The sequence below is a fragment of the Dendroctonus ponderosae genome, unplaced genomic scaffold, assembly GCF_020466585.1.
Source record: "Dendroctonus ponderosae isolate FM_Combo_2020 unplaced genomic scaffold, Dpon_F_20191213v2 Dpon_F_20191213_1, whole genome shotgun sequence".
Classification (NCBI taxonomy): domain Eukaryota; kingdom Metazoa; phylum Arthropoda; class Insecta; order Coleoptera; family Curculionidae; genus Dendroctonus; species Dendroctonus ponderosae.
The window spans coordinates 40,537,751-40,551,930 of record NW_026017110.1 but is presented as its reverse complement, the minus strand read 5'-3'; the positions used below and the strand labels follow the sequence as shown (position 1 = coordinate 40,551,930).

The following is a 14,180-nucleotide window of genomic DNA, read 5'->3' as shown; positions in this document are numbered from 1 at the left end:
AAAATATACACGATAGAATAAATTTGTTAACTGGTAGTATTTTTGACGCCTACGAGGAGAATTCAAAGCCAAAACTAATTAACCATTTTTTTATTAATTAATTATTTTCTAGTTTTGAAATTATAGGCACCTTTCTTAAGTCTTGAAAATGATTCTTTGTTGTGAAAATTCAAAAATTAAATCATTATGCTTATATTTTCAAATCAACATTTTTGATAGTAATTAATGGGCCTTGAAAATTATTGACGCAAATCAAATAGTGTCAGTAAATATTAGTTTTTGGTGAATGATTCTTCTCCGTTTAAATTTGTGAAAGAAAACTGCGATTCCGGAATCAAATTTAATTTGCTGAAAATGCTCTCTGGATATTTGGTCAAGTCTTCTACTAGAGCATTTTGCATTACGGTTCCGTCCAGAGGATCCTGAAAAAGAAATTATTTTGTGGTTTTATTAATAACAAATTTGACCACCACCGACACACAATTTTGACAAGCGTGTATATTAGAGTACAAAACTATTTTATTACGCATTCACTCTTGGTTAAAATTTGATTATTGTGGTGCAAAATAACACTGCTTTCAGTTCAAATGAAAATAATTGAACAGCATTTAGAAATATACTCCAGCGGGTGCATACCGCTCGTTCTCAAATTAAGAATGTAGTGAAGCTTCGTTATTGGACTTCATTGAAATGCTAATATATTATGAAATAGAGCAATCGATTGGTCGATCTCATATAAAATGCTCTACCTTTCTGCACTAGTACGGCTGAAATACGGCATCTTTTTGCGGCGTCGATAGTTGGAGCTTTTCAATTTCAGACAGTTTCAGCGGTCAGATTGGCTTGGTGCTACGCTTAACATTATAGTCCTATACACTGATTTATTTACTTTCAAAATAAGAGTAAAACATTATGTGCTCATTGATTTTTGTATCAGCCAGGATTAAATTTATTGAAACTGGACAAAATATTCTATATCATATACCCAAAAAGAAGTGTTAATGCTTACATATGCTATACAAGTTGGCAATCATCACTATTATTATTTCCAATTTTACTCGCTTTTTAATATAAAGTCGACTAAATTCCATTAGGTTAATATTACCAACAGGTACTTTCTACGAAATTTTCTATAAGAGAGCACCGTTTATAGTTTTGTTCTGATACCATTTATTAATTTTTTTAAATTATATGTTAATATCTAAAACACGAAACTTTTTGTTCTACCGCCTAAATTCGTTTAAACACCCTAGACTTTTCTTCGTGAAATTTCCCAAACCTAGTCCACCAAACCAATTTTTTTAGCAACCAGGATTTGCATATTTAGCTAAGGTTTTAGTCACACACAGTTGAAACATTTTTTTATATCTGATTTCACATTTAGGAATGTCTTCCGGGCTTTGAAGGCGTGGTCTATGGGAATTTTTTCCTGACGTTTCGTCCACAACTGCGGTGGACATTATCAAAGACGATGAGGCAGTGGGCGAAGTGATCTCCCGTGATTTCCGACTAAGACTACATCTGATTTGTATTAAAATATATTCAGTCACCCGGAGCTGACTGATTTTCAGCAACGTTTAAAATGTGCCATATTCGTTGATTTCCATTGCCGGAAGCGGCAAGTTATACCTTGAATAATCAATTCTGACAATACTGGCGTGATCCTTCCGTTGATAGTCCTCAGACTCATCATCGGTAAAATCCTACATCAAAACTATTCGCTCAATAGCTGGGTCTAGGAAACTACAATTCATAGCTTAATAGAAGGAAAACATCTGAAGCACTAAATTATCAAAATGTGTGTCTATTTGACTACAACTACTAATATCCGGCAAGATTTTTTCTCTGATACTAATTGTTTGGGAGGTTTTTCAGGCAAAACACTCGTATAATAAATTTTATCGCAACGCCTATCAGTTTTAAATATGGATGATTTCTTTCACACGCCACAATATGTTCCCTTTGCCTTTTAAGGCAAACAGAAAAATATAAGAAATAAAAATAATGTGAAAATAAGTTCCCATTTTCCCGCTCCTAATTCGTGCGCGTGCTGATACAGACACACGTGGGCATTCAAACTGTGAAGTTTATGGACTGAAAATGTTAACTGAATTTTTCATGTCAAGTTTATATTGATCGTTTTTTGTTTTTCTTTGGTATAGGAGCAATGTATTATTTTTTAATTTCCGGCTTGCTGAATTGTTACTAATTCTGCAATCTTATCTTTGACGAAACCTGTAAGATGAAAGATATGCTATAAATTGTTCAACAAACTTTTTGAAACATGAAAAGTACATTCGAGCATAAAAACGTTCTACAATTTCCAGACTAACGGATCCAGTTAATTTCCACTACTTAATATAACGTCAAAAAAGTATAACATGCATATTATTTTTCCATTTATTCATAAATAAATATTTATGCGCACGAATATATTTACCAAATGACAAAACTTCATGTTAATTGGTTCCATATATTTTGTTAAAAAATAATTAACACTTTTCAACCAGCTTGAAAAATTTTATTTAATTTACGTATAAAAACGTATACATTTATATTCAGCGACAACGGAAATTGATGCAAAAAACCGTGGCGCGCCTGCAAATTCTGCACCGATAATGAGAGATAATTAAGATAATTCCTTAATTTTCCTTTAAAATTTACTGTCGTAAAATTTAGCAAAAACTAAAAACGTGAAGCCAAATATATACAGATATTTACGTCAAACGAAACAAGATAATTAATCGATCAAAGGGTCTCAGCTATATGAATTTTGGTTTGAGAACATTAAAAATAAGTCTACGAAAAGAACATTGGTAAAAAATGAAAGATAGTGCTATTGAAGGTACAATACACACTGTTATAAACAAATTCAATGTGCTCTAATTCTTTAATTCTTAACTATATACAATTTTGGCTTACTTATATCATAATCGTTATCTCATATTGAATTGAAACCGGGATGAAAATTTGTATCGATATTTTCTACCAGTTCATCCAATTATTTCTTACGCATTTATCTAAAATAGAGGTTGCGCTCCCAAAATAGTCCCTATTTGCTCAACATGGAGGTTTTTAACAGGCCATTATATCTGAATTTGCTTGCATTTCGTTGCGAAGAAAATAATACTGAAAAAGTGAAAATCGCAACAGAAAATAAGCAACAGATTGACGTAATATTTATTTTAATTTTACATACCCATTATTGCGATCTATTTCAATTATTTGATTCCTATTTGAATTTTCTATTAAAATATAGTGAATGTAAAATACAGTTTCAATATAAGCACTTTGATAGAATTAGCATTTATTGCGACTCCCTCTGAACATGCAAGTTGTTTCGTTTTGTCAACTTGATCGATTAATTTATTTGCTACATTTATTTATATTTACGTCTATTAAAATATATTAGCAATAGAAATAAATTAAAGCTTTACTTTCGATAAATGAAATAGATCAGACCATCGTAATTGATTTAGCATGTCCATTCAAATAATTTAGATAATACTGCTTCGTAATGCAGCTAATAGGAATTTGAAAATTCCTATTAACATTTCAATAAATATCATTTAACCGTGTTACATTCCGGATGAAGTTGTCGAAAGAAGAACAATCTAATGCTGGTATCTGCGCCATCTGATTTCATTAATAGGAGGAAGAGGTGACATAAATTGCAAGTTGAAAAATTAGCTCCAAAATGTCTTTGGTTCTCTACAGTTTTACTGCAGAAAATTTACGAGCCTCCAATAGTGTGCGCACTATCCAGTAAGTTGTTCCAAAATGCTCTTGCGAGAGTTGTAGATAACTTAGATAAATTTGCTTCGTAATCAGCGACTGCAATGTTCATTACATATCAATAGTTCCATAGTTTAACATTATATTTCTATAGTTGCCATATCAGATGGAGCAGTTAATATATAGGGTCTCCCGCTAGCCACAAAGATACTGAGAAGTCGATCTGACCTAACCGTTGATGGTTAAATTTCCTCAAAAATTATATTTTTTGAAATATCGGGAGAATTGTAAGATGGACTTTTTCTATATGAGACACATGTTTTGATGAAGGAACCGAGTTCATCCGCTTTGGGCAAGTGAGGAATTGTTGAGTGTTTTGGTACAAAAACTACCAGAAGTTTCTATTTGGCAGCTCGAATCAACTGATTTTCTAGAATTGATACAATAATCATCTTTATACATTTTTCTCCTCTCTGTGAAATCTTGTAGCATTCATACGTTTTTCGTAAAGAAAATATTTCTGTTCTCTTGCCAATTGACAATTTATGCATTCGTTAACTTTTTCATTAACAAAACTTAAATTAAGTTTTATTGTAATATGGGGAAAGCGCTCGGATCGATTTTAATGAAACTTGCTTGGTTTATTCCTACGTCCCGACCATATTTTGCAAAAATTCACTACCTGCTTTCATAAGATTTCTGAAGATCGAAATATGGACGAAACCGCTTCCAAAAGACGACCGGGCCTAAGACTTAGATCATGTCGGTCAGTTAAAAAATATAAAATAGTTGACAATTAATTTATTATAAAAGAACATTATCACTCACTCACAAATTCACACGTTCTAAATTATTAGCTGAAATTATTAAATAGCAAACAAACAGAAATTGAAACTATTCTTTTGCGCAAAAGCTATGAAGGATAGAAAATTTTATGAAGAAGCCAGACATTTAAAAAAATTATAAGTGCATCAACGCAAAAAAGTTTCTCCAGCAAACCAAATAAAAAGTTCCGGTTGTGTTTGTATTGAAACTCCAAGACACTCAAGAATTCCTCACTTGCCTAAAATGGATAAACTCAGTTGATTCTCCAAAAAATGAATCTTATATAGGAACAATTTTACAGCGAGTTTCATTAAAGTCCACTGTATCATTCTCCCGATATTTCAACAATGATAATTTCTTTGAAGCACTTTGACCGTCAACAGTAGAATATCCGGACATTTTATTTTAGAGAAAGTTGGGTCATATGGTTTTCAAAGAATGCCTCACTGCCCTTTAGGCTCATATCCTTACGAGACACCCTGTATTAGAATTATGTTGGATATTGTGCACGAAATGTTATTTACACATTTTATTACCAAGTGTTATTTTCAGATAACAGTGGTGTAATTAAGTTCTATGGAATGAAAAATATTAGTCATTTATTAGCAACAATTGCTCAATGAAAGTTTAAACGAGAAATCAACACTCACTCCTTCTCATTTCGTGACTTGCTTGAAAAACTAATGATAGTGTATTAATCCCAAATATGTTCTGCTACGTATTAGGAAATAGCTACTGGATAGACCGCAACGTTTTGATTTAAAAAATCTGCTACAAAAATAACAGGTATGTTGAAAAGTTAATTGAAAGTACAAAATATTTCCATCCAACGATTTGATTTAATTTTTTTTTGAAGAATTTGTTTTCCTTGATCGTCCAGCTTGCGGATTTGGAATAGTGATTATATGGACTCACTAAATGACCAAAAACAAAAAACGGAAATTCTCACAAGCAATTATAATTTTTAGGCTTTTCCGGGAAAGTTAACTTAAATGCTTTGAAGTTGGGTTTGCTAATATACGAGGAAACAAATATTTAAATAATTGGAAAATAAGTGAGCCGCCTTGGCGATATCTTTCGCACATATGTTCAATAAATAACTCTCTATTCAATGTAATTGATTTAAAAAATCATGTCAGCACCCAGTGTAGAGGCAGATAAAACTTTCTTCCTCGTTTGTATTACCTTTTCATTGCAGTAGCTATGCAACGCTTCGTCGAAAATTTAGTATTTGTTTTTGGGCATTCATTAGATAACGATTGTCGATTTTTAAATCGTATTTTTCCTTAGATACCTTTCTTCGAAAGGCTGTTGCAGTCGACGCTTTTTGACTCAAACGTGGTCTATAGTAATCTAGTTGTAATGCTGAATATGCCTTTTATCTCGATTAAAATATATTGACGTAACTTCTAAGAAAAAAAATTACATTTTTATGTAGCCTTTATGCAAAGTATTGTCACAATCTGCAGCCATTCAGTTCACAGGCATATTCTACACCCAGTTACTCATTTAACTCAACTATTAAAACCGATGACCAATCATGTACTATAAATTGGAAAGTATTCGGAAAGTCTAAGTCAATAACTGACCGGAAGGAATTTATAGCTTTCTACCAAAATTGCTACATTGCTCTCATAACAAAATAATGTTTTAACGTTGAAATTATGAAAAAGAATAGGCGGAACAATTATAAAAAATCTTATCACAAACAGAATCGACAAAAACCCTTTACCTATTTTATTTGACCAACTTCTATCATATTTTAAAGCAAAAAACTTGAAGATAATTATATGGACTTATGCATTTAGAGAATTAACGCAACGAACATTTTTATGATGTAATCCTACCCACGGCCAGTTTGTAGTTTCAATGCTAAAAACTGAGGTACCAAATTTCCCCAATGCACTCGCATATAAAATGCTCATGTTATCAATTAAATTAAAAGAAAGTGCTTCTTGCGTCGAATATACGATTTGTATTATCAAACCGTACAGCAACGTTAGGACTGATTTACGGAAATCCTGGCCGACCGAAAACCGGCTGACGAACAATTTAACTCTTTTCAATTAAATTAATTTTTAATTGTTGCACAAATTTAATTTTCTTTAAATTCGGGACTCTTCCCACACTTGTCTAAATATAATGAAGCAATGGTTATTTTCACGGGTAGGAAAATGCAGCTTTTAATCAGGAAGTGGTGAGGACCTAAACGAAATTAATTTCAAGAAATTGTGCGACATCTATTTGCGTCCTCTAGCGATATGTTTGTTAGTCCTAATCTCAGTAGATGGAAAATCTATATTTCACAAGTGAGAAACCTTTTACACACATCTTCAATATTTAGTTCCACATCGTTTCTTTCGTCATTTATTTCACTAGTAGAGCGGTCAACACCTCTTTGCCAAGATCACCAATACTTTGCTAACATCACCAACAATTTTGGTAATGTATGAAAACTAAGTTACATGCGAAAAAAACATGTATATAAGCATGTTCCAACAATTAATAAAGTCAATCAATGAATAAATAGGCAAAAATGCCGCAAATTTAATTTCATTAATGAGGTACAATCAAACAAAACACAAGTATAATCTTACTTCCACTTCACTGCAAAAATGTAGATATAAACACAAAGCAAGGAGGTGCCGGTTCAAACCTTTCCGATTTGAATAATAACTCATAGCTTTTACAAATATTTTCAAAACTCCCTTTAGTAAATTTAACTAAATTTGAAACGAAATTTGTAGCGTTCAGTTCTGCAGCCAAAAGTTGCTTTTGAATATACAGGGTGGTTTTTTAGTGCGATAGAGTCCATTATTTCCGATGGTGTTGAACTTTCGAAAAATAGTTTCATATAAAAGTTGTTGACGCACCAAGTGCGCACATTTTGAAAATATCTTATATGATACAGAAGGTCGTCTTCTTTAAATAGAACTACCCATTTTTCATTAGCTCATGGAATTCAGCTTGAAACGCTGCATATGCACTGTAAATTTTTTTCCTTACTTGCGACGTTGGCAGATATCGCCATTTTAGTAAAACTTTGCTTAGAAACATGGTATCTAAAAATTCATTGTAGAAGCAAAAAAAACAGTTAAAGATACAAAAAATACGTCTTTCTAATCACCACAGATCCGTTAAGAATCCTATTGAACTAAAATATCAATACATTGAATATTTGAAATTTTTTAATAAAATAAATTATAATTTGAAAACGGTTGATTTCACAGCTTAAAGTGTAAATGCAAATTTGTAACCTTGTAAATCGTCTATCTAATGACGTATTAATATACAGGTACTTCCATTTAAAAAACAAAAGTTAAATTGCGTTAAAAAGTTTTAGATTGAAGTCCACATTGTTAACACCCTGTACAATGTATTGATATTTTGGTTCAATAGAATTCTTAACGCATCTGTGGTGATTGGAAGGGCGTATTTTTTTGTATCTTTAACTGCTTTTTTTTTGCTTCTGCAATTAATTTTTAGATACCATGTTTTCAAGGAAAGATTTTCTAAAATGGCGATAATCTGCCAACGTCGCAAGTAAGAAAAAAACAATTTACGGTGCATATGCARCGTTTCAAGCTGCATTCCATGAGCTAATGAAAAATGGGTAGTTCTATTTAAAGAAGACGACCTTCTGTATCATATAAGATATTTTCAAAATGTGCGCACTTTGTACGTCAACAATTTTTATATGAAACTATTTTTATAAAGTTCAACACCATCGGAAATAATGGACTATATCGCACTAAAAAACCACTCTGTATATAGAATGGTGGGAGTAATTGTCACTCTAAATTCCACTCAAAAACTTTTTCTCTTCAATCGAAATAAGTAGCAAATAACTGTACGTTCTTTAGATTGTATAACCAATTTACACGATCCGCTCCATATCCAACTGCAGTCTTGCAAGTTGTTACTTGTTACTTTCAGATTCGAAACGTTGGATCTTATTATTATTATTTCTCTTATTACCTAAATATACCTACCGATACCCATCTGTAAATTCTTGTAATATTGTGCAGATTGTTACTTTTTTGTTAGAATTGAGTAAATGATTAATAAATAAAATTAAATATTTGAATAGTTTCTATCAAAAACTTCTTGACAAAGTCCACGCTGCTTCAATTTAATGTAGACCATATAAGTCCACTTATGAAGCAAATATTGTCAACTTAAGGGGCTCAATTAAACTTTCTGCACCCTGTTTAGTAATGGCAGCTTCATTAAATATTGCTTCAAGATATGTAGAATTAGAAACCTGCTTAGGGTTATAACGCAAAATAGTATCGGGTTGAAAACTAAAGTGATAATTATTCCCACCAATTTCCACAACAGTGTGTTGCATCATGAGTAAGTTATTTAGAAGAGATGCAGGTTTTGAAGCCACCCAATGATGTATATATGTAGACATAATCAACCAAAACCCTAATGATGTAGCATGCACTATATTAATTTGAAACCAAACTAATATCAAATTACTGATATTATAAGTAATGTGGCAGATACTACACTATTTTTAAACATCTTTGGTACTTTATCCAAAGTTTCAAACTTTTGAATGCGTTATAACCATCATATAAGAGGATCAAGAAATTGACTTAGGCAGGAATAACATTAGACGTTTATTATCGGGTCGGAGTTGCTCATTTCGTATAATTTTTGATGAAAATAATATGATTCAATATTCAATTTCGAAATGGAAAATTTTTGATAGACACAACAAATTTTTAAAAACTATTTTGCTAAATACTGCCGTCCAAAGCAAGCTCAGAAATATCGATTTCAACTCACATACCTGCATATAAAACAGTTCACTATCTGAAAAGTTTAAGCTACTCTTATTACTATGCGCTATAAAGAAATATAAGATAGGTGTATAAACTTTACATTGTATATGTAACAAAACACTATGTATAATATATTTTGGCTCAATATATAATATAGAGATATGCAAAAGATTCATTTTATCACCTGCAGTTCTGATATGTGACGAGTTACATTAAAGATATGCTTATCGTGATATGAACGGGTAAACATTCAGTTTTATCACTATAGGTTAAACATCTAAGGATTAGCTATTAAACTAAACTTATATAATATTCTATCATATATGTAGTTAACTTATATAAATACACCCATAACTTAACATAACCTACAGACATGCGCGTGGCACTGTTGCATAATGTCTACCTAACCTAACATAAGATTTCTTTATTAGCTTCGTATTTATGATTGTCTGTGACTTAGTATAAACTTGTATTAGAGACGCTTAGATTTATACTATGTCAAACGGCCACATGCAAATGCTGACTGATGATTCATACTTCTTTCCTTGAAGAAGTATTTCTTATAATTATGGATATTCAACTTCAGCTGAAAAATGTAATTATGTGAGAAGATGTGTAAAACATGTTTTTTTATCATTCATTTCATCGTATGTTAGAAGAGTTTTGCAAGGGGATGGATGTGTGGAAAAATTGCTCAATACGGGCATTTAAAGCGAAACTAGAATTAAAGATAGACCGATAGTGGAAGCGAACCAGTATGAAAAAGCAATCCCTTTATATTGAAACGAAAAATACTGCGATTGGCAGATTTCGAATTTTCCAAGCTGATTTTAGAAAAAGATTTGCATATTTGACAGAGCTATTAACTGACCCGATTAACTGGATATTTTCCATTATGTAACCTTCGGGCATATATTTTTGTTTTACGTATTTGATGCGAAGGCCAGATTCTGGCTAAAGTATCTAGTCAGCTCCGGTTTTTTATTTATTAACAAAAAATAATGCCCATTTTATTGAAGTCAAATTACTGACGTCGCCCAAAACGTTTTTTTTGTCATTTTAATTTAGATTATTCTCTATTAAAACTAAATGAAAGCCAACTTTTTACTTCATTGAGTAAATATTGCGAGTTTGCACGGCTTTTGGTACCAGCTTATTTTGAGTTATCTGAAAGCCATAAATTCCTAAAACAGACAGGAATGTAAGCTGCATACGTTAAAAGATGCATGATTACACATATGCATAATATGTTTTCTACATCTTTTCCACACAACCATATTTATATAAATGTTATTATTTGATAGGTATATAAGTAACACATCAGAGCCACTTATCAGTTTATATGCCACTTCTTACATTTAGCTACATTTAGTAAATGCTATTTAAATTAAACACTTTCCTAGCTGACTTTTGTTCGAATATTAGGACAAAGCTACGACGTGTCAAACTGTAAAAACAAGTGAGCTCTAGAAAAATCTAAGCATTTCTACACTGTTTTATGAGGCGAGGATTGGCAACTGAAGACAAATTCCATATAGCTTACAACATCAAACCTCACAAAAAAAATTAACACAAGTTACATTGAAAGACCTGCACATTTAGCTATCTAATACACATTTATAATAGCTTTGCACATCAAATAATAGCAGCAATATATGCCTACTTTTAGTACACATTGTATATTTAACAACAATATTAATAGATTTTCTTATTCCATAATTTTTATAATTTTGAATCACAACCGCTAATTTCAGGAATTGTATTTGAAAAATCTTGAGACAGTGCAGTTCCTGTAATTTGGCAATTCATTTAACTTCCATTACAAGTGCATTAATACGAATCCAAATTTCTTCGTAAATAAATGTTTGTCAAAGCGATTAAGCCAAACATTTTGCAGTCCAAACCTTTTACTATCTTTTAGCATCTTTGTGTGTCATGTCCAACCCTAGCCCCACAAATTCTCAAAAGCCGACTACAAAGTTTCATTCGAAACTGACCTAAACTTTTAAAATCTAGTCCTACCAATTTTGTTTGCCCTCAAGGAAGTTGTCTAAGGTTACATCTCAACCCGTGGCTAAGTTTGAAACATACAACTTGAGCCCTTTAGAAATTTATATTCCAGCAAGAAATACAGTAAGCAAATTCATTATCAGTAGGACCCCAGCGATTGCTGATTCTAGCCGGTTGGACGACGAAGATATTTTGCTAAGATATGTATTCACGCAAGGCGGGTCATCAGATCCTGAAACAAAAACCATTTAATGTAGATAAAAATAATTATATTCCATTCGTTGATTCAATTGTATTTCGCCTATTTAGATTTTATCAAACTGATACCAGATTTATGCATTATTTGCCAGTTAGAGATAAAAAGAAATTGTTTAGAAAGGGTGTTGAAAACTAATTCCAAGAAGTTCTGAGAATTCTAAAGCCACTATTCGCGTTATAAAAAAAACAGGTTTACAAAGTCACTAAGAAGCTACTGTGTGTATGTAATACAGGTAAGGTAAGGGTAATTTACGATCGACGGCAGATTATACGTTTAAGGATGCACGATCTTTCTGAAAATGTGTACCATTAACTTAATGGTAGATACTTGCGACGTTTCCGCTTATATAAAAAAGTACCTACAATATAGATATTTATTTATTGGTAAGTATTATACAGGGTGACAAAAAAGTACCAGCCAAATATCTCATAAATTATAGCAAATACAAGAAAATGTCCCTAGTAGAAATCGGAACAATTTAGTTCGTTAACAAACTAGTATATGGTTATGTTTATGCGAGAGAAATGTTTTGCTAAAATTGACAAATAATTATGTATGACATGCCCATTTTCACTAAGAGAATTATTATCATTTTTAGTTAAATAAGAAATGACGAAAAAATGGCCATATTTTGGCCATTTTTTCGCCCAGAAAATGCCAATGAAAAAAAACTGGTGTTATTACTATTGCAACAAGCAGTTTGCGGCCAAATGTTACTATACTGTGTACTGTTTCGTGAATTTAAGACCACCTAACCTCTATTTCGGCCGTTCAAAATCTTAAAATGTCCTATTTGTACAATCCTGTTGTACAACACCTTAAAATAATGATTATAGTATTATTTTCCAGTCAATAAAATTTTTGTAAAGAATTGAATACTCATTCCCTGTTGGTGTTTGGAGAATACACCACCAGGGAATGATTATTCTTCAATATCTTTACAAAACTTGTTTTTTTCATTGGCTGTAACTGGGGACTAATTGGCTCCTTTTCCCGGAACGTTTGATACGAGATGATTTGCCTGTTCTTCTAGACCACGTGACACTGAACATCATTTTGGAAGGAAAGTGTTGTAACTCTTAAACAATACTCTTCGGATGATACATAGGGTGTTCCCCCAGAAAAATGTAATTGGGATATTTTTTTTACTCAAGCTGGAAGAGCCACAGTGAATGTACACCACGACATCTTGTATACCTACTAAAGAACAAATTGGTCTAGGTGTTGCGGAATCCCAACTAAAAATCACAACACAATTTGATTAAATCCGAATTTTTGTCTGATATTATGACTACTACTCAAACAAGGCAAAGAGCAATTGGACAGATATATTACTCATATTCAAACCTAACTTTGGAAAGTGCACATGTTATTAAATTTTTTTATATAAATGCAATCATACACATATGATTTCGTGCTGAATATCTATTAGATACTTAAGCTAGATTAGAAGCTATAAAAAGTGTATTTTGAAGAATTTATTTTTCAATGCATTCTCATTTGCTTATTTTTTCGGATAATCAATGTTTTCACATTTGCTTTTTTACTTTGGTCCAATGCGAACAGAACTGGCAACTTCAATGGAATGGAAGGGCATTCAAACACATTTTAGGCAGAAAACGGTGGTATTACAGGTCACCATACTCCACCAGTTCCCTAATATTCGAATACACGAAAGCTGGGTTCTGATGAGTCTGGAATACGCCCGGAATGCGGAATGTGGAAAACCTTCCGACCAATTAGAAGTTTGCCGGATGCGTTAGCTCCGACCATCCGCAGAAGTTCCCACATTTTAATATTTTCCGCATGGCGTGCGGAATAAGGTGAAAACCTAGGTTATCTCCAGTGATGCTCCAGTGAAAGGTTATGTTCAGCGGCGTCTATTGGCGTTCAGCGACCGTCTTTCATTTTGATGTTTTTGTTTCCTCCTTTTTAGAATGTACAAAGACAAAAGCAGATTTAACTTTGGGTTTCGAACGTTCATTGCATGCGCCTCAAAAAAACTGGCAACAAAAAATTTAGAAAAAGGAGTTGCATCGTGTCTCGCTTCCCGAAAGATGTGCCAACACTGTCGGCGGAATGCGGAAAAAAGAATCCGAATGTGAACTGCGTTTATTTTTCCGCACGTAGTAATGGTAGTAGTAGGCTGCGCGCGTGCCTTCCGCAGTCCGCTACCGCAAAGCATTCCGGACCCATGAGAACCAAGCTTAAGGAGGATAAAATTTCTATAATCTGCTTTAAATACTAATGATTCACATTGACGTCAGTACATTCCTGTGACCACAAATGCTGGTACTTCAACTTTCACAGAAAAGCATGGTAAGATATTATTCAATCTACAACCCAACAGACACACTACCCGTGGAAATAGCATTTAAACAGTCCATGGAATTTGCAGTGCATCTTGGTTTTGTCCTCAAGCATACAGGGTGATTCAAAATTGGCGTCATTCCTTTTAAGGGATGATAGAGGCTCCCTTGGGGAGTACCAGAAAAATATTGAAAATTTTTTTTTCGAAAATTTCTAGAAGATATTAACAGTTGAAGATCGAATTTCAA

General features: G+C 32.6%; 1 protein-coding gene across 2 annotated transcripts in view; it reads right to left on the bottom strand.

The window, feature by feature from the left end:
* Nucleotides 1-9,175: 9,175 nt before the first annotated feature.
* LOC109541465 (acetylcholinesterase) overlaps nt 9,176-14,180 on the bottom strand; it is a 205,306-nt gene continuing 200,301 nt past the window's right edge. For both annotated transcript variants that reach the window (XM_048665564.1, XM_048665565.1), the window contains one exon: nt 9,176-11,595. In XM_048665564.1, the coding sequence (XP_048521521.1) occupies nt 11,465-11,595 (131 nt within the window). In that variant the 3' untranslated portion in view covers nt 9,176-11,464. The remainder of the gene's footprint in view (nt 11,596-14,180) is intronic.